This window comes from Archocentrus centrarchus, unplaced genomic scaffold (assembly GCF_007364275.1).
Source record: "Archocentrus centrarchus isolate MPI-CPG fArcCen1 unplaced genomic scaffold, fArcCen1 scaffold_27_ctg1, whole genome shotgun sequence".
NCBI lineage: Eukaryota > Metazoa > Chordata > Actinopteri > Cichliformes > Cichlidae > Archocentrus > Archocentrus centrarchus.
Window position 1 is genome coordinate 279,488 of NW_022060257.1, and position 23,946 is coordinate 303,433.

Sequence of the window (23,946 nt, forward strand, 5' to 3'; positions counted from 1 at the left end):
CTTCATCTGCAGATATTAAATGTCCATTTTATTTGCAGAGTCCACAGAGCCACATAGAGGGGCAGCCACCTGTCACAGCTAGCTGAGGGGTGAATGGAGTGGGCAAAATATTGCAACATCTTTCAGTAAAATCAAGTTCAAGAGCAATACAACTCTCAGGAGCTTGACAAAATACAGCTGCCAAAGAACCATACAGTTATATTCATATCTCTAATACATGTTCCAACAGGCAAATATACATGTTACCTACACAAGTTTAACTTTTTTTTTTTTTTCAAACTCTGCACAACTGATCTAGAAATAAAACCCATTAGAAATATTACTTCCGTTCAACATAAACTAGAAGAATGTTTTATTTAAGAATAAGACTAATGTTGTTTATATAATTTATGAATCCTTTTTAGCAGATACATTTTGCACAATCAGAGAATGAACAAAAACAAACTTTAAAGTTTCAGCATCCCAATAGATGTGAGCTCATAGATACATTTTAATAAGTCTTTAAGGAGCTTGTTAGTGCTATGGCTTGTTCAGTCGTCATTAGGAAAGGTCTGTCGATGTGATTTTTAAACATTTATAAACCTTTTCCAAACAATCAGAGGCCATGGTTCCTCTGAGCAGCTGCCTGTCTTTGAATATTGTCTGACTGCCCTAAAGAACACACACACACGCTTTTAAAATTAAGATTTCTTTCAAAAAGAGGTGCCCATATGATTGTTAGAAAAGGAAATCAAATCCTCTAAGCTTGAATGACTTTACAATGCCCTAATGACATCACCAGTATTTACCCACTTCACAAAGCCTACTGTAGAGGGTGTTCTAAGTACTAAGTACTGACGATACAGGGAGCTCAAACGTTGGTCAAGACTTTACCTTTTTCTTGAAATGGACAGCAGCCTCACAGTTTCCTCATGGTCATTTATGATAAGTTATGTCTGTGACTTGCCTCATTCCCATTCCTTTTGAACTCATGGCTATAATTAACTGATCTTGTGACCATACATGATCGACAGTTGGCCACACAAATATTTTTCGCTTCATTGTTTGAGCTAAGAATGTGTTACTTTAACAGAAAGTCTTAAAAAAACAAACAAAAAAAAAAACTTGTGGGACATCAGCAAAAAGAAAATAAGGGTTACCATGTGTAGGTAAATATAGTGCCCTGGTACAAAAAGGGCAAAGATGAGGATGTCAGCTGATTATTTTAGGCCAAGTCACTGTTAAAGATGGACTGGCCTAACTGCCTGTGTTAATGTGTTTTAGAACTGAAGGAGGCAGCAGAGAGGGTTCAGACTCAGTACCGGTCAGAGAAGCAAAGGCGCAAAGAGACTGAGCTGAAAGTGAATACCATAGAAGAGGAGCTGCAGGACCTGAAGACTGACAAAGAGAGTCTAGAACGAGTAAGTGGACTTCATCCTTTTGTCCCTGGGGACAGGACTATTGTGTATAATATAGCAATTCATAGTCACCAGGGAAACAAGAACTGTTCTGAATAAATTTTGGCAGATGTTTTTTAAATTTAAACTAGATGTCTGAAAAACAAGGTTCTCCTCCAATTTAGGCACTTTCAGAAAGAAAGAAGAAACTGCAGGCAGAGTGTCAGCGCCGGGATGAGGAGGTGGAGGAGCTGCGCAAGAACAGCCAGCAGGAGCTGGACAAACTTCGAGCTCAGCTTCGCAAGGCCAGGACCAGCAGTGACAACGCTGCATCAGAACAGGTCACATTCTTGCATCCAACCCAAGGGCTATCACGTTTTCTGAATCAACTAACAGGATGTTTTATGGAAGTGTTCATCTCTGGTAGCTACATTAAAATTGGGTTGCATGTGTATTGCAGTTGTCTCAGCTGCAGGCAGAGCTTGAGCAGGAGTGGAAGGGGAAGTGTTCCCAGATGTTGGCTTCAGCTAAAGAGCAGCACAGCAGAGAGCTGGCTGAGCTAACAGAGCAGAGAGAGGCTCTGCAGGACAAATTAAACCAGCTGCAGGAAAAGGTACACAAGCTCATACTCTCATATTGTCTTACATTGATCATTTTATCTTAATGTCTTTTGTATTTATGTAAATAGAATAGAATGCCTTTATTGTCATTATACAGGATGTACAGTGTGATTGGAGGGGCACTCCTGTTCAGTGCCATACAATAGAAAGTCAGACTTGCTCAAATAAAAATCTAATAATCTAAAATATACAGAAAATAAAACAATATGTATAAAATATACAAAAAATAAAATGTATAAAAATATATACAGAAAATAAAATGTTAAAAATACAGAAAATAAGAGAATGTATAAAATATATACATTGTAAAAAATAAAATAAGTGTATACATATAATAATGAAGATGGTGATTATTGCACTTGGTGAATGAATATTGGATATTAGCACTTGGAGTTGCCTTGTTGCTGAAATGTGTTATAAAAACTTGCCTTACCTTTAAAGAAAACTGTTAATTAATTTAGCAAATGATTAAAGGCTTAAGACTAGAAGGTACCAAGAAATGTCAAAAGTTGAAGCTGTTGGTTGGTCACTAGCAGATGTTCCAGGCGCCACTAACCCTCTAATGCTGCTACGTGCTTCATTACTACCTTGTAATATGTCAATCACCTGTATTCTGTGCTCTCATTGGTAGTTGGTTCAATCACTCATCTTGAGGTTGAGAGAGGTTTATACTGAGATGCTGCACTGTGCCTGTAGTCTCTTGAAGTCGCCGAATGTCCTCGACTTTATTTGATCTCTGGTCATCACATTGCTGTGATTCACTTCTTGTGTAGACACAGCTTAATAGATATTCTCTTTTCATAGTAGAAAACACTTTTTTAAAAATATCAGTTTAATATCAGTCACACTTTTTTTTTTTTTTAATATAAAGTTGGGGAAAAAGAAAAAAGCTTAAATAATGCAATCGTATGAGGAAAATATGATGTGGTGAATTATTTTTTGGTCTTTCACTGTCAACAGTATATGGTTCTGAAGCAGTTGAGAGACTCGGAAGAACAGCGTCTGATCCAGAACCACAAGAATGAAGAGTTGCACACTCTTCAGGAAAAAGTAGGATGAATGGCTAGATTTCATTCATTTTGTCTGAGATTAAATGGTCATCATTAGCTAGGAATGCATTTTCTCAGACTCCATTTCCCAGGAACTTGTAACATTTAGCCTTTTTCCACTAAGACTGTGCCAGTACCTATAAAGCTGAATCCTCTGACAAAACAAATAGAGACTGGGACCAACGCATTTACACAAAATCACAGTATGGTTATTGTCTTTAAGTACAAGCCTTGGAGCAGCAGGGAGCAGCTGTAAGGGAGAAGCTGCAAAGAAGAGTGGCTGAACTGGAGCGCAAACTTGAAGAGCAGGAGCATTCAGGAGACACTGCAGCAGAGGTAAGGAGTCATATGAAATCCCTGAAATGGAACAATTGAACGAAGGTGCGTGTGTTCTTGGGATGGCTAAACCCATTTTGCTGCTAGAAATCACAAAATGAAATAAGAGATCAGCAATAGCTCTTAGTGCCTCCAGATACCAGTGAGAGACAGCTTACTCTTAGTTTTCATAATATAAGGAATGCCTGATGTTTCTAATGCAGCAGTAAATTCTGATCTTGAGTCTGTCATTTTAAATGTGTGTTGAAACAATTTTAAAACTTTTTTTTGACAGAGCTCATTTTTGAGGCCTCTATGTTGATATATTGAATGATACTGTCAGAGTAGCTGATAACTCCACTCACACCCACATGTGTACTATATATATGCTGTATGTTCGGCAGGACTTAAGTGTTTTCCTAATTTTATAAATGGAATGTTTTTGATATGTAATACGCCCTTGTTTAAAAAATCTGAGTATTAAATCTAACTAAGGTGCAAATGATTTGTAAATCACTTAAACCTAAAGTTAAACTGAAGAAAAGTTGGGACACGGGCAACACAACAATAGTGTGTAATGCTACCCGCCCCCCCCTTCCCCCCAGTGGACCATCTCATAAGTAACTGGTATAAATCCCGTTCAGTCAATAAAGATGTGGATTAGCGAGCTTGGTGTGTAAAAATCTGACTGGCTGCACAGTCTTGACCTCAAGGCAAACGAATGATTAAATTGCAAACTGTTTTTTATTATGGTTGCTGCAAACTGGGCTTTTTAAAATATATCACTACTTTATAATATATATATGATTTTTACTACTCTGTTATAATGGAAACATCTTAAACATATTAATACATGTAGGAACTGATTTAAGTTGTGTTTACGTTTAGTGGGTTTAGTAGATTTTAAATGATTTTTTTGACATCGATTTCCTTCTCTTATTCATTCTTAATAAGAAAAAACATGTTCTCAGTCATTATATGGTAAATGGACTAGTTTTTATATAGCACTTTTCTACTCTAGCTGAGCACTCAAAGTGCTTTATACAACACGTTTGCATTACCCATTCACACACAGATCCATATAAGCACTGTTTTCTATTTCGAGGTGCTTTCTATCTAACTTTCACACACATTCATAAGCCAACGGCTGCATCAGAGAGCAACTTGGGGTTCAGTATCTTGCCCATACAGACTGGAGCAGCCAGGAATCGAACCGCCACCCTCCGATTAGTAGATTACTTGCACTACCCTCCTGAGCCACAGCCAACACACATCAGCTGAGGTGAAAAATTTGCTCACAGATTATACTGTATGTATTAGTTTGATGCTGACAGAAGTTTAAGGCCAGTGCATGCTGGGACATAACTCATAATTTGTGTGCTTGTAGGTGAAACGTGTGATGAACGGAGTGTTTCACTCCCTGCGAGGGGAGTTGATCTCACTGAATCGTATAGTGGCAAGGCTGTGCTGGGGGTCATTGTCACTACCATTAAGGTAAAGTCCTTTTTACATGCTCAAATGCCAAAGCAACCTTTGCATGGTTATCTGGAGTGACACTGGAGTACTCGTATGTTTTGGTATCCAAAGCACTTAAATCTAGTGATGTATATATTACAGAATGGAGTTACAAACTTTCTCCTTTTAAATACTGTGACATTGACTGAAAACAGTAGTCAGCAAGATCAAAAATTCACCAGAGCTTTTAATATTAACACCCTTTAGGATAAACTTCAAACAGGTGGAAGCTTAAGCACAAGCATAAGTGCTGGCAATGTCGCTGGCCACTTACGTAGGTTATGTTGTAGGGCTGCAAAGACTCAGCCCTGCAGAATTAATCAGGACTAAGTGTATATGGAGTACAATGTGACAATTATTTTAATAATAGTTGTTTTATGTTGATTACATAGTTTTATGGTCATTAGGATTTAATATTGAAATCAAAATTCTACTAACTGCACAGCCTTACTTCTTAGTGACCTTTTCTATTAATATGGTTACATATTTTTTCTAGAATGTAACTCTGCAGCTCCTTAGTGGCGAGGAGAGATCTGCAACAAGACCAATTAAAAAAGAGGAGGAAATGGAGGAAGAGGAGGAAAAAAGTGAGAATGTGAAACAAAAGGCAGAGAAACCTCATCAGAATGTGCATGTGAATGGAGAGAGGGAGGTCCGAAAGGACGAGAAGGAGGAAGAACATGTGGCTGATTTGGATTCTCATCAAGTCAGCGACACTTTGGTGGGTCAGGAAGAAGCAGCAGAGAAGGAGACGGAGACAGGATCTGAGGCAAAGAGAACAAGCCAGCAAGAGCATTCAGAAAGCACCAATATCCATGCAGTTGCAACAACTGAAATTGAATCGCAAGACACAGTAGTAGTGGCAGCAATAGCAGCACCACAGTGTGAGGTTTCACAGGAAGAAGGGCAGCAGGCTGCTCCTGAAAGCTCTGCAGAAGAAAAAGATGTCATCAAGTCTTTAAATCTGGATGAACGTTTACCACCTGAGGACGGACAAGAAACTGTGTCAGAAAGAAATGCTGCAGTGACCAGTGAGGTAGATGTGGAGAGCATGGAGGAGAATGGAGAGCATGAAGAAGAAATAAATGCTGCTTCCCAGAAAGCCTTTGGACCCCCATCCAACCCACCTCCACCACCGAGTGCACTTCAGAACAGCTCAGGAGATGACACAAGGTCAATACCAGTTATACTAGCTGGGAGTAACTTTGTTTACACAGGCACAGCTACACACACACACACAAGAATACAAATTTGTAAGTTCATAAGAGCCATCATAGAAAAGACCATTTTGATAGGTACACTCAAGAATACATATATTAAGAAGACATTGTATTGCTGAGGAGCTTGCTAAAGTCTAAATGCAACATGTATTTAAATGAATTTAATGTTAAATACCAAGAAAATGTCAACCATAAGTGATGCATGTAAAAATCTGAAAATACTAAAACATTCATTGTATGACATTTAATTGAAAGTTTAAAAAAAAAAAAAAAAGTGAGTATGGGACTTAGCTACACAGTACATCCCACATGAAGAGAAGGAGCTGTAGGGGAATGGATGGATATTTACACAGACTGGAAGTAACAAAAGTGACTTAATTTCAGTATATTAAATGTGACATAATTAAATAAATTTATGAATGATTAGAATGAAGAAAAAAATAAACCTCTAAAACAATGTCATGGGAAAAAGCCCACCACATATCACCAGACAATACTAACATCAAATGAGTGATGACCATCCAGTCATTTTAATGAAATCTCAAGACAAGTCATCCATAGAAGTAGACTATTTAACCTTGGCAGAATTGATGTCACCCAGCAACAGCTTAAGATGGAAAATAGCCACAAAATTTTAATAGATGTGAATATTTGATGCTTCTTATTAACTCAAGGGAATTCTTGAAGGAAACTAACATGAACTATGACACATTTTCTGTTTTGTAGATTATTTTATATCATTACAAATGTTTGTGTGTTTATATGAGGAAACATGATTATTTATGATAAGCTGTTGTGAAAGATCATGTGAGAGATAAAGTATAATACCATAGATACAAAACAGATCTTTTCTACCTCAGCACATGTTTTTATTACATTTGTGTAACTAACATCATCTCAAGAAATCAGCTTCAAATCAGTTATTTGTAGATAGGGTGAAGCAGTGTGAGATGTCAGTGTGTCTGGTGAGATTTTGCCGTACCATTTATACTAAGGTAATTAAACATCTTTCAGTTCAGTTTAGTTTTATTTATATAGCACCAAATCACAGCAGTCACCTCAAGGTGCTTTATATTGTAAGGTAAAGACCCTACAATAATACAGAGAAAACCCAACAGCAAATACGACCCCTTATGAGCAAGCACTTGGCAACGGTAGGAAGAAAAAAACTTCCTTTTAACAGGAAGAAACCTCCAGCCAGAGATTAATGATTAAGTGAAACTCAGCTCAGTGAACAAGAATGTGTTTTTTACCATTTTTTTTTTTTTTTTTGCACAGTTGTGATCAGCTTAGGTTGTTTAACCATGTAGACATCCTGTACTGGTTCAGAAATCTCTTTCTTGTGTTCTGTGGAAATATTATATCCCGAAAGTGATCAAAATGACCTGATAAAGACCCAAGGCCAGAATACTAATGTGGATATAAAGACAGTAATTAGCGATGACATATACTCATTCCATAGATTAAATTTTCTTAATTAACTGGTGTGTATAGCATTGACTGTATATAAAGGATGGCTATACCACTGTGACATCACTCGTTAGTAAGGCCCCTTATAAAGCCTTAAACTGAGTGGTTTTCCATCACCATTTTGGTGTTTTCAAACTTGGGGGGGCACTGGAAACTGAGGGACACTGCATGGTTATAGAAAATCACACTATAAAGCTTTATTATCCTTTTTTCAGTTTAATTGCGATCATAACTTACAAAATAAATATCCGTCTATATTCAGTAAGACTTGAAAATACTGCACAATACCATAAACTTATCAGGAGGGTGTTTACTGAGGTCTTAGCTCAAAGGAAGTTTTTGGATTGTTTTCCCATAGACTTCTACTTATATAACTGGATTTTAAAATTTATTTGAATTTTTTGAACAGTAGACAAAAAAAAAGATGGAAGTTGCTTCAGGTCCTAAAAAGTAAAGCCTAGGGCTTGGAATTATATACAGCTAAAACACACACATACTGGATGTGCTAATGAAGACCCAATTAGGACTGTCAATCACAATATGTTTCAATAAAAAAAAAAAAGACCTAATCTCCACAAAATACAGTACAAACATTATCATGAACTGACCTGAAACATGGTTGCTTCAACTGTACAAAGTCGCCTTTAAAGTCTTTTGAACCAGTGAATACCTGAAAACACTTACCAAGGCCCAATGGTTATTTCATGGCTTATATATTAGGCTTGTTTTAACAGCAGGGCTTATGTACTTTATCTTATCAGGACTTAACTTGTAATTTGTGTTTCTCATTAGTCCTTGAATGTATCACATTTCAAACATTTTTTTAGACTGTAATGACAAACAACTGTCAGCAGTATTGAAATGTTAATCACTGGATGCCAATAAATAATATAACATTAATAGCATCACTTTGTGTATATGCTATGTATATATTTTGACCTGTAGATGGCATCTGAAGCAGTCTTAAAGGCTAACAGATTTCCTTTAACTTGTAACACATTTATGTCTTCATTACTTACTGACATGACTGCCAGCAAACTAACTACCTGTGTGAACTGTATCCTGCCGGCTTCATCTCCTCTTCCCTGTTTATTCTTCTGTCTTTCTGTCTGTCCCACCCCTCTTTTTCTGCTATTCTCTCAGTCTGACTGGGAGAATTAGTGAGGAAAATGGAGAAGAGCCATTTTTCCAGAACACAACCTCTGCCAACCCCCCTCCAGCACCCAGTGAGGAGGAAGAAGAGGAGGAGATGGTAAGGAAGGATCTGTAGAGTTCAGGCAAAGCTCTCAGATTTGATTAAACACTCTTAACTCCCACTTCCCCATCACCCACCCCCACCCCCTGACCCCAGCCCTTCCTTTGTGTTGTGTCAGAAATGTTTTAGCATTCATGTTTCACTATTTATGATTTTGCCTCTGATTTGTATCCAGAGCCTGAAGGGCCGTCCACCACCTGCTCCTCTATTTGGTGATGATGACGATGATGATGATCTGGACTGGTTGAACTGAAATGAAACCAGAACACTATGAGTCGCTGTCTTTTAATTTTCAACGCTACAAACAGGTGTAAGATGTACCAGCTGCCTTTATATGGTAGAGCTGTGAAGATAAAAGAGAAGCCTCAGCTGATGGACTGGACAGAGGAGTCAGACACCCTGGCTCTGCAGCTCTGTGTTGTACTGGTCACTGACCAGCAGCTGCAGACACCATCCCAGAAAGCAAAGACCCTGATTTATCTTGAAAGCCTGTAATTAGAGGCATATAATGAAATACTTTTCTTTACTTATCTAGTAGCAGTTGTTGATGCAGTTCAGTCTCAGATTTTAATATGATCAGTGTAGCACATTAACTTGCAGGAATAAATGATTTCAGACCGTATTCTCACAAAGTTTTTAATAATTAGTGCACGGCTTTGAATATAGAACTTTTACATAGTTTTGTTAACCTGATATTAATTTCAGAAAATAAATGATAAGAAAAATGTGGCCTTTAATGGCTCTCCTGGTGTGTTGTGTGTGCTAAGCAAGTTTTAGTGTATTATTTTCAGTCTCAGATTGGATATTTCAGGAACGTAATACTTAAGTGAATATCACCCTTTTAATTACCCCAAAAGGTTAATGATCAGTTGCTAGTTAAAACACATGGTATGATTATCTCTTTGGTGGGATGTCTGCCAATGACCAGTAGGAGGACTTCTAGACCCAAGGAAAGCTATATTGTTGCCATGTAACTGAAGCACCAACAATGAGCGGACTGCAGAATGGACCCTCAGTATTTATGGCAATTCATCTGAAGTCAGATGAATTCAGTTCAAACGTCAGAAAAGAAACCTGACATCAGACTGAACAGTTATGAAACATACTCAAAAACCTGAGTAGATACATCTAAAAACATGTAGTACTGATTAGAAATAGAAAATGGTGTGGTCCACTACAGCTTCTGACCGCTATCAAACATTAATTGTCGACCGGAATTTTAAAAAAAAAGTTTCAAAGTAGTTACTTCCAGTGCGGTATAATTTCCATGGGCTCATTGTTTTAAAGACCTTTAAATCAAGAGTAATTGAAGGAAAATGTGTGACTAATAACATGAATAACAATAACATAAATTGAATGTAGCTTTTACGTTAAAACGTCTCATGTCATAGCATGTCCTTGGAAAAGGGGTTTCTTAGGATGGGCCTTGCTTTCCTATGAAATGTTAAGCACCAGGTGCTTAATTTCCTGCAGGTCAGTTTTTAATGTACCAATACATAAATTTTCTGTATCAGTTTATGATGGAAATGTCTTTATTTTGTAAAAGGAAAAAAACAAGTCATACAGGGTTTTTGTACACCAACTTAATCCTTAATTAGCCATGAATATTTTTACCATCTCATGATTTCTTTGTATTGTATTTTTAAATTTGTTCATAGAGGGGAAAAAACAAACAAACAAAACAAAAAAAAACCAAACAGCAACAACACAACAGTTGTGAACCAAAATGTGATTTTTAGCTTTACAGGTGCTGGTCATAAAATAAGATTATGAACAAGTTGATGTATTTCAGTAATTCCATTAAAAAAGTGAAACTTGTATATTATATTCATTCATTACACACAGACTGATATATTTCAAATGTTTATTTCTTTTAATCTTGATTATAACTGACAACTAATGAAAACCCCAAATTCAGTATCTCAGAAAATTAGAATATTAAGACCAATACAAAAAAAAGATTTTTAAAAATGTTGGCCAACTGAAAAGTATGGACATGAAAAGTATGAGCATGTACAGCACTCAATACTGAGTTGGCTCATTTTGCTTGGATTACTGCAGCAATACAGCGTGGCATGGGGTCAATCAGTCTGTGGCACTGCTCAGGTGTTATGAGAGCCCAGGTTGCTCTAACAGCCTTCAGCTCTTCTGAATTGTTGGGTCTGGCGTATCACAGCTTCCTCTTCACAATAGCCCATAGATTTTCTATGGGGTTAAATTCAGGTGAGTTTGCTGGCCAATTAAGAACAAGGATACCATGGTTCTTAAACCAGGTACTGGTTGCTTTGGCACTGTGTGCAGGTGCCAAGTCCTGTAGGAAAGTGAAATCTGCATCTCCATAAAGTTGGACAGCAGCAGGAAGCATGAAGTGCTCTAAAACTTCCTGGTAACCGACTGCTTGGACTTCAGAAAACACAGTGGACCAACACCAGCAGATGACATGGCACCCCAAACCATCACTGACTGTGGAAACTAACTGGACCTCAAGCAATATGGTAAATGGACTAGTTCTTATATAGTGCTTTTCTACTCAGTATGAGCACTCAAAGCGCTTATACAACATGTTTACATTCACCCATTCATACAAGCACTTCCATGTTTACTAAGCTAAGTGCTTTTAATTAGCTAACACACACACATTCATACTCTGACGGGACGGTCGGAGAGCAACTTGGGGTAAAGTATCTTGCCCAAGGATACATTGGCATGTAGCCAGGAATCGAACCGCTGATCTTCCGATCAGTAGGTGACCCGCTCTACCTACTGAGCTACAGCCACCCACGATGGATTCTGTGTGTCTCTTCCTCCATACTGTGGGACCTTGATTTCCAAAGGAAATGCAAAATTTACTTTGATCAGAGAACATAACTTTGGACCACTCAGCAGCAGTCCAGTCCTTTTTGTCTTTAGCCCAGGCGAGACGCTTCTGAGGCCGTCTCTTGTTCAAGACAGGCTTGACACAAGGAATGTGAGAGCTGAAACCCATGTCTTGCATACATCTGTGTGTGGTGGTTCTTGAGGTACTGACTCCAGCTGCAGTCCACTCTTTGTGAATCTCCCCCACATTTTTGAATGGCTTTTGTTTCACAATCCTCTCCAGGGTGCGATTATCCCTATTGCTTATGCACTTTTTTCTACCACATCTTTTCCTTCCCTTCGCCTCTCTGTTAATGTGCTTGGACACAGAGCTCTGTGAACAGCCAGCCTCTTTAGCAATGACCTTTTATGTCTTGTCCCCCTTGTGCAAGGTGTCAGTGGTCATCTTTTGGACAACTGTCAAGTCAGCAGTCTTCCCCATGATTGTGTAGCCTACAGAACTAGACTGAGAGACAATTTAAAGGCCTTTGCAGGTGTTTTGAGTTAATTGGCTGATTGGAGTGTGGCACCAGGTGCCTTCAATATTGAAACTTTTTACAATATTCAAATTTTCTGAGATACTGAATTTGGGCATTTTATTAGTTCTCAATTATACTCATCAAAATTAAAAGAAATAAACATTTGAAATATATTAGTCTGTGTGTAATGAATGCATATAATATATATAAAAAGTTTCACTTTTTGAATGGAATTACTGAAATAAATCAACTTTTTCATGATATTCTAATTTTATGACCAGCACCTGTAGAGTGTGACACTTGAAGTGGGTGTAAAATTAGTTTGCAACTTTTTTTTTTGCATTTTTTGGCCACAGCTGCTTTTATGGGCAGTGGAGAGAGACAGGAAAATCGGGGAAAGACACAGGGGAAGACACGCGGGCAAATTGGCGATGGGCCGGGACTCAAACCTGCGCTGCCCGCACCACAACGCGGTATATGTATGTGGTCGCCGGCTTCATCACTAAGCCACCCAGTTGCTGAAGTTCGCAATTTTTAACAGATGTCAAATGTGCACTGCTCAAAAAAGTAAAGGGAACACTCAAATAACACATCTTAGATCTGAATGAATGAAATATTCTCATTGAATACTTTGTTCTGTACAAAGTTGAATGTGCTGACAACAAAATCACACAAAAATCATCAATGGAAATCAAATTTATTAACCAATGGAAGCCTGGATTTGGAGTCATACACAAAATTAAAGTGGAAAAACACACTACAGGCTGATCCAACTTTGATGTAAGGTCCTTAAAACAAGTCAAAATGAGGTTCAGTATTGTGTGTGGCCTCCACGTGCCTGTATGACCTCCCTACAATGCCTAGGCATGCTCCTGATGAGGTTGCGCATGGTCTCCTGAGGGATCTTCTCCCAGACCTGGACTAAAGCATCCGCCAACTCCTGGATAGTCTGTGGTGCAACGTGACGGTGGATGGAGCGAGACATGATGTCCCAGATGTGCTCAATCGGATTCAGGTCTGGGGAACGGGCGGGCCAGTCCATAGCTTCAATGCCTTCATCTTGCAGGAACTGCTGACACACTCCAGCCACATGAGGTCTAGCATTGTCCTGCATTAGGAGGAACCCAGGGCCAAACACACCAGCGTATGGTCTCACAAGGGGTCTGAGGATCTCATCTCGGTACCTAATGGCAGTCATGCTACCTCTGGTAGCATGGAGGGCTGTGCGGCCCTCCAAAGAAATGCCACCCCACACCATGACTGACCCACTGCCAAACCGGTCATACTGAAGGATGTTGCAGGCAGCAGATCGCTCTCCACAGCGTCTCCACACTCTGTCACGTCTGTCACATGTGCTCAGTGTGAACCTGCTTTCATCTGTGAAGAGCACAGGGCGCCAGTGGTGAATTTGCCAATCCTGGTGTTCTCTGGCAAATGCCAAGCGTCCTGCACGGTGTTGGGCTGTGAGCACAACCCCCATCTGTGGACGTTGGGCCCTCATACCATCCTCATGGAGTCGGTTTCTAACCGATTGTGCAGACACATGCACATTTGTGGCCTGCTAGAGGTGATTTTGCAGGGCTCTGGCAGTACTCCTCCTGTTCCTCCTTGCACAATGGTGGAGGTAGCGGTCCTGCTGCTGGGTTGTTGTCCTCCTACGGCCTCCTCCACATCTTCTGGTGTACTGGCCTGTCTCCTGGTAGCTCCTCCAGCCTCTGGACACTATGCTGACAGACACAGCAAACCTTCTTGCCACAGCTCACATTGATGTGCCATCCTGGATGAGCTGCACTACCTTAGCCACTTGTGTGGGTTGTAGAGTCCATCTCATGCTATCATGAGTGTGAAAGCACCACCAACATTCAAAAGTGACCAAAACATCAGCCAGAAAGCATAGGTACTGAGAAGTGGTCTGTGGTCCCACCTGCAGAACCACTCTTTTGAGTGTGTCTTGCTAACTGCCAATAATTTCCACCTGTTGTCTATTCCATTTGCACAACACCAAGTGAAATTGATTGTCAATCAGTGTTGCTTCCTAAATGGACAGTAGGGGTGGCTGTAGCTCAGTAGGTAGAGCAGGTCACCTACTGATCAGAAGGTCAGCGGTTTGATTCCTGGCTACTCCAGGCTACATGCCAATGTATCCTTGGGCAAGATACTTAACCCCAAGTTGCTCTCCGACCGTCCCGTCGGAGTATGAATGTGTGTGAATGATAGTTAATTAAAAAGCACTTAGCTTAGCAAACATGGAAGTGCTTGTATGAATGGGAGTGCATGGGTGAATGTAAACATGTTGTAATAGCGCTTTGAGTGCTCTGACTGAGTAGAAAAGCGCTATATAAGAGCTAGTCCATTTACCATTTGATTTCACAGAAGTTTGATTTACTTGGAGTTATATTGTGTTGTTTAAGTGTTCCCTTTATTTTTTTGAGCAGTGTCTTTTTTGACCCTGAAAAATTTGCCTCACTTCTATCTTCTATACTTAAGAAGTTATGAGGGCTCAAAACTGGTGAAGAACATATCTTAATCTAAATCAATTAAGATTTAGATTAAGATGTTTTCACCCTGATTTACTCTGACACCTTCTAACTTGGACAGTTTTTATACTATGAAGGCAAAGTTGTGCATGAATCCATTAAATATGCTTAATTTGTACCATTGATTCTGACGTGACCAGTCCCGTCGCCAGATCTCACTCTTAAGGGGGGGCTTATGAAATCCAACAGGGAGGGCACCACTATTATTAGCTTGATTAGTGATATGGCTTGGGTGGGCGGGCCAGGGCGGGCCCAAGCGTATCAGTGGGCGGGCACGGCCCCCCAGGGCCCGCCCATAGCGACGGGTCTGGACGTGACGGTGAGAATGTTTTCAGTTTTATATGATTTTTTTTAATAGAATCACCCACCAACTAATTTGTATTATTTTTCTTTTTTTTTTAATTCCTATATCTATCTGATAGAGCGAGAGAGCGAGAGACAGAGATCTATATCTAGAGAGCGAGAGAGAGAGCGAGAGAGAGAGCGAGAGAGAGAGCGAGAGAGAGAGCGAGAGAGAGAGATCTATATCTAGAGAGCGAGAGAGAGAGCGAGAGAGAGAGATCTATATCTAGAGAGAGAGAGAGAGAGCGAGAGAGAGATCTATATCTAGAGAGCGAGAGAGAGAGCGAGAGAGAGCCGAGCGAGAGAGCGAGAGAGAGAGAGATCTATATCTAGAGAGCGAGAGAGAGAGCGAGAGAGAGAGAGAGAGCGAGAGAGAGAGATCTATATCTAGAGAGCGAGAGAGAGAGCGGAGAGAGACCGAGCGAGAGAGCGAGAGAGAGAGATCTATATCTAGAGAGCGAGAGAGAGAGCGAGAGAGAGAGCGAGAGAGATCTATATCTAGAGAGCGAGAGAGAGAGCGAGAGCGAGAGAGAGAGATCTATATCTAGAGAGAGAGAGAGAGAGCGAGAGAGAGCGAGAGAGAGAGATCTATATCTAGAGAGCGAGAGAGAGAGAGAGAGAGAGATCTATATCTAGAGAGCGAGAGAGAGAGCGAGAGAGAGAGAGAGATCTATATCTAGAGAGCGAGAGAGAGAGCGAGAGAGAGAGATATATATCTAGAGAGCGAGAGAGAGAGAGAGAGAGAGAGATCTATATCTAGAGAGCGAGAGAGAGAGCGAGAGAGAGAGAGAGATCTATATCTAGAGAGCGAGAGAGAGAGAGAGAGAGAGAGATCTATATCTAGAGAGCAAGAGAGAGAGAGAGAGAGATCTATATCTAGAGAGAGAGAGAGAGAGAGATCTATATCTAGAGAGCGAGAGAGAGAGCGAGAGAGAGAGAGAGATCTATATCTAGAGAGCGAGAGAGAGAGCGCGAGATCTACAGATATCCCCGTGGTAATCGGAACACTTGGGGCAATGACCCCAAAAACTGGAGAATGGCTTCCTGAAACGAAATCTGAAATCTCTGTCTAGAAGAGGGCAGACCTAGGAACAGCTAAGATACTGCGCAGGACCCTCAAGCTCCCAGGCCTCTAGTAGAGGACCTGAGCTTGGAGGACAAAGACTGCCCACAAAATCTATCCATCCATGCATCGATTTTTTTTTTTGCTTTTAGAATTGAGGGTTCCAGGGCTGTCATACGGTGATAGAGTACACTGCGGACAGATCGCCAGTCAGTTGTAGGGCTAACCACAGAGAGAACAACACAACCACACTGGTGCCTTAATGCTTGTTTTGTGGTACTGTATTTATTTGCCTGTGGAGATGTGGTTTCAACCCAGCATGCTCCTATGCAGTCCTTCAAAACCCCAACATCGCATGGTTTGACTGTATGTCAATTGAATATTGATTGGTTGACAAATGGGCTAGAACAGGGAAGGGGGCAACAGTGGACTTCACTGGAAACAGGAGAAATGTGAAATAACTCAAAAAAGGTAAAAAATAACAGTTTGAAAACCACAGACAGTGGCTGCATTGGATACTTTTTATTGTTTTTAACACTCAGCTTCACTTTAGCTCTTTGTATGTTATAACTTCGCTGTTCTCCACTGCTGGTTTAAGGACGAACAATAGCAGAAGCAAGAGTAGCCAACAGACCAGTTGTACAGCATGCTTTGGACACTGCCTCCATCTGGCAGTAGATGCTCTCTGCAGGTAGAGGGGCTATCCCCACGGTCTGCTAATGCCCTGGCAATGGAACTCAATGTTCAGCCCATAAATGGATCTAACAAATATTCCCCCATATTATGCAAAAAACTAAAACTAAAAACTGAATTGGGCAAATCCACTCTAGACTAACAGAAGCTAAACTGAACAGTAAGCACTAAAAACTAAACACTGACATTATTTTTAGATGGCAGAAAGAAAAGACTAAAAGTAATTTATGATATGATTTATGATTGCTACACGTTGTCTTTGTCACTAGAGAGATACTAGCTTTGCTTTGTTTAGAAAGGTGTTTCTTTGGCATCATGACTTTATGTATGGTATTTTGAAGCTGCAAAAATCCAGATTTCAAAAGTGACTTTAAAGCATGTTGTCTGTTCAGGTTGGTCCTGAATTTTCACACCCTAAACCTTGAAGACTTTCAAAGAGCCCTTTCAATAAACGTCCTCAGTCCAGTTGAATATCAGCATAAACACTTCTGTCTAATTTTAGCTCCCAGTAACACTGAATATTTGTAGTTGGGTATAAGTGCATACTGGTAGCTGCTGAGCAAACAAGTACTCTTAGTAGTTCAGCAAAAGAAAAAAATGTGGTCTGAGCTATGTCAAATATAGGCAGGCCTGCTTGTTCTTCACATGTACAATACCTTCTGTGCTGTCATTTCATCAAAATTGACTTGATTTCTATTTAATGTATATGGTTTTTTTAGCTGCTTCAAGCATAATGAACTTTATGTTAGTGCCACAGATCCCATAGAGGAGCCCTGGAACGTTTTCTGTTTACAGCTTTACTGCGATAACATTTTCCCCTCTGAATCACAGGCAGTGCTGTGTGGTGGCACCACCTCTCCCCTGCCCACTAACAGGACACTCTCTGTCAGTTGGCGACTCTGCCAGGTCCCACACTAAAGTCTCTTTGAAATACCAGTTTATTTATTCTAGTGTACTAAATATGCAGTATGCAGGTCAAATAACCTCAGATTCGCTGTAGGGAAAGGCAGCATTTTTTGATCTTCTGGTCTCTGTCATTTTTAGCTTTTCATGCTGCTACTTGGTCTCCACTGTGCTTTACCTGTATTTTGGCTGTTTCCATCTTTGTTTGACATTATGAAGTATGACTCTACCCAGTGCTCACCTTTTTATCAGTTTGAAACCTGTGGTAGGGATGGCACAGTGGAGCAGTGGTTTCTGGGGTCCAGGTCCCAAGTGTTTAGGGCTCTCCAAGGGCTGACAAACTTAAATCAGTGAGTTTGTTACAAAATGCTAATGTGTGTTCACACCAGATGTGAAGCAAAGTTTCTTCTAGCATTACTTGTGTGACTACAGTGATGTTGGAAACCTGCAGCCAACAGAATGAGGATTATAACAAATCTAATTACTGAAAGCTATTTTGAGAATTTACCATTAAGTCCCGCAGTTTCTCTTGCTCTCCTCTAAACTGCTTTTTTCCTGTGTCTATATAAAAACAAAGTTGAATCATTGCAGATCACAGCTGCCCTCAGACATCATCATTAAGCTTGTCCTCCATTTCTTGTTGTCGTGGCATCAGGAGAGACCAGCTAAGTGGTTTTGACAGCACAGCATGAGTCAATTTTTTTTTTTACAGAAGTTAAAATATTTAAATTCACATGAATGAGTTGGTATCTGATATAAGGCTTGCTGTTTAAATAATCAGATTTGTGTATGTGATTATTTTTGATTAAGCACTAATCTTTGATAAGATTTTATTTCCATCACTTCAGGCTACACTCCATTGCCTTTTTAGTAAGCTTAATCTTTAAAACACAAACCTAACTTAGGAAGCTATTGCAGAACATCTAACAAACTTGGTAAAAGATAACAACAGCAATAAGAATTCTTCTTATATCATTAATATTATTATAAGCCTCGGTCACTGGTGTATCAGACCATAACACAGACCCATTTTATAGCCTCATTTTTTTATACAGTCTGCTTTGAAAAACAGGAACCAGTCCCTGAGTAGGAGCCAGTTTTCTGTCTGGGAGTTTTATGCTCTGGACCACCTTTTTTATGGTGGAGAAAATTGTATAAAGGAAAGGATTTCATAAAAACAGTCAGTGCAACTACTCATCACAGTTTTCACATTTAATTTATTTGATATTTTTATTTTAATTAATTGTCATGTGTAACACTTTTTGTGAGTATGAAACACACTGTAATTACAAATAAAACTAATTTTAAAGCTTAATCTTATTTTGATTTTCTTCATAGATTCTGTTTTCCTTTGAATCCACAGTGTATGCATCAGCAGCTTCTGAACATCAGATTATATGTGCAGTCCATTTATCACTGACCAGCGATGAGTTCATTTTCTGTAGTAAACAGCACTAAGTGTAATTCCTATATAAGCCAGCATAAACTCAAAACACACACTTGAAACCGGACTTGGACAGCGAAGCACACAGCGGGAAAATCAGTGATGAGGACACAACAACAAGCAGAGGATGCACAGGACTTAAATACACAAGAGGGCTGATGAGGGGAGTGGAAACAGCTGGAAACACAGGTGAACCACATAACACTAATGACAAGGGGGAAGCAAAACCAGAAGACTATCAAGATAAAACAGGAAGTCAGATGAGGGAACAAAGGCGTGGACTAGACACTGAACACCAGGGAAAACAAGGAACTATAAATCAAAACATAACCAAACCCCACAACAAACCCCCCCCCAGAAAAGATAAATAGAATACAAAACAAAGCATAAACAAAACATGCTTGGTCAAAATGACCCAGGACCATGATAGTAAACCCCCACCCCAAACAGAGGTCAAAAACAGTTCAGGGGGCCTGCCAGGGAAATGACACAGACCAGGAGGCCACCAAGGCCAAGGAACAGAACAAAACAAAAATACAGGGCCAGAACCAAAAGCAGCAGCACAAAGCTGGAAAAAGCAGTCCAACACAAAATACTGGAGACGAGGACAAAGAGGGCTGAAACAGTTCAGTAGGGTCAAGGTCAAAAGAACAGACCAAAACAAAAACACTAGGCCCAAACAAAAAGCAATGGCACCAGGCCAGAAAAACAGTCCACAAAGTTCAGGGGGCCTCCCAGGTCAAGGGGATGGACTTTAGGGCCAAGGAGCACCATGGAGGTGCGGGGGGGGGGTCCCATTGGCGGCGGCGGCGAGATGAGACAGGGGGCCGACCGCAATCCCAGTGGTGAGACAAGACGGGACCGACTGCAATCCCAGCAGCGGTGGCGATGCACTTGTCTCAGTTCACTTGTCTGCTGCGTGGCCAGCAGCACAGACAGAGGATGTCTAGAGGACGGCCGCGATCCCAGCGGTGAAGATGGAGGTCTGGTTGTTGGCACCATTGGTGAAGACTCTTAGCTCTTATATGGCTGGTGCACAGCTGTCTTCCTGGACAGCTGGGGCTGCTCTGGGGATTGCTTGGGTGTGTCTGGTGATGGTGAGGATGACAGTGGCCCATGGAAGCTACTGCAGCTGACTGAGACTGAGGCTTGGGAGCTGCTGCAGCTGACAAAGACTGTGGCTTGGAAGCTACTGCACCTGCCTGGGACTAAAGCTGTGGCTTCGAAGTTGCTGCAGCTGGTAAAGACTGAAGTTTGGGAGCTGCTGCAGCTGATGGAGACTGATGCTTGAAAGCTGCTTTCTTAAAATGAAGCCATACTGCTGCTTGCTGATCATCCCCTCTCTTCTCTGCCTAGCTCCAACATATTCATTGCAAGGCTCATCAGCTTTATCCCTCTGTATTTACTACAGCTCTGCACATTACCCTTGTTCTTGAAAATTGGCATCATTACAGTTCTGCATTCCTCAGGCATCCTCTCACTCTCCAAGATTGTGTTAAATAATCTGGTTAAAAAGTCCACTGTCCTCTCTCCTAGAAACCTTCACACCACTAAAGATATGTCTCTGGACCATTTGGCTTTCCACTCTTCATCCTCTTCAGAGTTGTCCTCACTTCCTCCTTCCTAATCATCTGCACTTCCTGATTCACCAACTGTCCTCTATCCCTCCTCTCTCTCTTATTTTCTGTATTCATCAGCTTCTCAAAGTGCTCCTTCCAACTTCTTAGCATACCCCCTCTTCACTCATTACTACATTTCTATTTCTATCCTTAATCACCCTAAACTTGTACACATAATTTCCAGCTCAATCTCTCTGCCTAGCCAGTCAATAAAAATCCCTTTTTGCTTCTTTCCTAAGTGTCCAGCCTTGCATACAGTTGTTGTCCAAAGTTTACATACAGTGGGGAAAATAAGTATTTGTTACACTGCCGATTTTGCAAGTTTTCCCACCAACAATTAATGTAGAGGTCTGTAATTTTTATCGTAAGTACACTTGGTGAGAAGGCAACAACTGTTGGTGCAGTTATTAGAAAATGGAAGAAACACAAGATGACTGTCAATCTTCCTTGGTCTGGGGCTCCATGCAAGATCTCACCTCGTGGGGTAAGGATGATTCTGAGAAAGGTCAGGAGTCAGCCCAGAACTACATGGAGGGGACCTGACTTTAAGAGAGCTGAGACCGCAGTCTCAAAGACGACTGTTAGTAACACACTATGCTGTCATGGACAGTAGTCCCCAACCTTTTTAGACCAATTTAGTCCATCCATCCATTCACTTCCGCTTATTTTGTTCAGGGTCGCAGGGGGGCTGGAGCCTATCCCAGCTGACATAAGACAAGAGGCAGGGTACACCCTGTACAGGTTGCCAGCCTATAGCAGGGCTAACACAGAGAGACAGACAACATCCACACTCTCATTCACACCTATGGGCAATTTAAAGTGGCCAATTAACCTAACTCCAGTAAGTGCATGTCTTTGGACTGTGGGAGGAAACCGGAGTACCCGGAGAAAACCCACACAGACATGGGGAGAAAATGCAAACTCCACAGAGAGAGAGAGAGGCAGGCAGCCAGGCCAAGGTGGAATCAAACCCAGGCCTTGCAGATGGTAGGCTAACTGTGAGGCAGCAGTGCTAACTACCGCGCCACCATACTGCCTGACCAGTTTAGTGTTAGACAATATTTCCACAGACCGACCTTTAAGGTGTGGCGGATCAAGACATCAAAATAAATGATACGACCATAGTCAAAAGTTTGATATCTGACTGATTTAGGAGATGACTTTATTGGAATTAACATTAGGAAAAGTCAAGACCTACAGAAGCTCTCCGTGTATTTATATGTCACTATTGCATTAAGAGATTTAAACCAATATTAGTAATTGTTAGACTCTGGCTCTCTCCCATCTTGTGTCTTTTGCCTTACCTCCCCTGAATTAAAGGATTGAACCAAAAATGTCATATTTGGTTTCATCGCGCCATAAGACCTGTTGGCACTGATTTTCAGTACAGTTCCTATGTACTGTAATTTGACATAGCATACCATGCTTTGAGATACAAAATTTTCGGCTAACGGCTCTTTTAGGAATCACCTCGATCCAAAAATACCATTTTATGTGTGTAAAATTGTTAAAACTGCTAAAGAAATGAGAACAAATTCTGTCTTTTTTGTGAAAGGCTGCTAACAACAGTTATATATATGGTGCTTTAGTTGTATAACATCAAATCTCAACAACAGTTGCAAGATACCAGATACCCTGACCGCAGCCCTAAAAGCAATTCTTTATAGGTTTGTTTGCAACCAATGGTCCTGGTCATACTTTTTGTTAATATGAGAGGCATTTTTTGACCCTTCAATATATCTTAATAAAAGGTTAGGTTACTGACTTAAAGTAAATCAGCGACTACACATATAGCACACAGATGTGAGCTGCTGAGTCACATCAGCAGTAAAACTAATTGGTTAAATCCACTTACAGCATTCCCCAGGCACTATGAGGAAGGGGTGTGTACATCAGGAGCTGCTGCACACCTGCTCATGCCAGACATACAATGACCAGGTTATTGCTGCTCTGTGCTCCCTGCTGTCATCACTCCTATTCGATGCCGAAGTGGAATGTACAGGTCACAGCTTCCCTCTGCCCTGTTGGTGGGTGCCAGCTCAAACCATGACTGCCTTTTTTATATGGCGCAAGACAGCCACACCTGCAGACATCACATGCAGGACTTCATCCCAACAGTTTAAGATTTTGTTGAACTCCTAATGATGCTTCCTGCTAATGAAAGTCCAGGCAATCAAAGCCTTGTTAATGGAAGTGAGAGTAGTGCTTTGGAACACAGCATGTTATGGGTTTTACTTAAGTGTCCATTTTATATCTTTAACACATTGTTAGATTAAGAGAACATGTTTAACTTTTATTAAATCATGATTCAGCAGCTTCTAAATCCTGTACATTGTATGGAAGTATGTTGCACACATAATTATATGTATCCTTTGAGCTAAAACTGCAACACTTGACAAAAGGTGAAAACTAGTTAAGAAAGTTACCTGGAATGATAATCTTTAATAGTCCATTGGGGAAGTTTTTAAGAACTGTGGCACTATAAAACCATATATCAGTTCATGAAATTGACTGTATACCAACTTGTTTTACAATTTATGGGGGCTGAATAAACAGTTACAACTTTTCAGCAAGATTGAGATCTTAACCACAGGCTGTATATGGACTGCTGCAGCAATGACTGTTTTTGGAGGCCATCACAAAAGGAAGCATCTTCTTGGTTCTCTCAGCAAATGGCCAATGTGTTTTGTTTCTGTATCCTGCACACCCTTCCTGATACAATCCCTGCAGAATTTGTGTCTCCTCCCAGTCAAACTGGGGACCTTTAGCACATTAGACAAATATGTAAACCATATTCTCCAAGATTATATTGATGGCACAAATATAAACACCAGAAATAAAATGGTAACTTTAGGCTATAAACAATTTTCATAATGGCTTGCAAAACTTTAATGTCACTTTAATGTCAGATGACAGGGTCAGAGCATCTCCAAAACTTCAGCTCTTGTGGGGTTTTCCCAGTCTGCAGTGGTCAGTGTCTACAAACAGCAGTCCAAGGAAGGAACAGTGGTGAACCAGTGACAGGGTCATGGAGACCAAGGCTTGATGATGCACATGGTGAGCGAAGGCTGGTCTGTGTGGTCTGATCCAAGATAAGCTACTATAACTCAAAGTGCCAAAAAAGTTAATGCTAGTTCTGATAGAAAGGTGTCAAAATGCACAGTGCATCACAGTTTGTTGCAAATGGGCC

General features: G+C 40.6%; 2 protein-coding genes across 2 annotated transcripts in view; both read left to right on the plus strand.

The window, feature by feature from the left end:
* LOC115776171 (FK506-binding protein 15-like) overlaps positions 1 to 4,791 on the plus strand; it is a 6,148-nt gene extending 1,357 nt beyond the window's left edge. Inside the window, exons 2-7 of the mRNA XM_030723749.1 lie at positions 1,264 to 1,400; positions 1,562 to 1,717; positions 1,837 to 1,989; positions 2,957 to 3,046; positions 3,269 to 3,381; positions 4,748 to 4,791. Coding sequence (XP_030579609.1) covers positions 1,264 to 1,400; positions 1,562 to 1,717; positions 1,837 to 1,989; positions 2,957 to 3,046; positions 3,269 to 3,301 — 569 coding nt within the window. The 3' untranslated portion in view covers positions 3,302 to 3,381; positions 4,748 to 4,791. The remainder of the gene's footprint in view (positions 1 to 1,263; positions 1,401 to 1,561; positions 1,718 to 1,836; positions 1,990 to 2,956; positions 3,047 to 3,268; positions 3,382 to 4,747) is intronic.
* Positions 4,792 to 4,798: 7 nt separating this feature from the next.
* LOC115776186 (FK506-binding protein 15-like) lies at positions 4,799 to 10,085 on the plus strand. Its single transcript, XM_030723776.1, has 4 exons — positions 4,799 to 4,854; positions 5,372 to 6,048; positions 8,709 to 8,817; positions 8,996 to 10,085. The coding sequence occupies exons 2-4, from the start codon at positions 5,441 to 5,443 to the stop codon at positions 9,071 to 9,073; spliced, it is 795 nt and encodes a 264-aa protein (XP_030579636.1). The 5' UTR covers positions 4,799 to 4,854; positions 5,372 to 5,440; the 3' UTR covers positions 9,074 to 10,085.
* Positions 10,086 to 23,946: the final 13,861 nt, after the last annotated feature.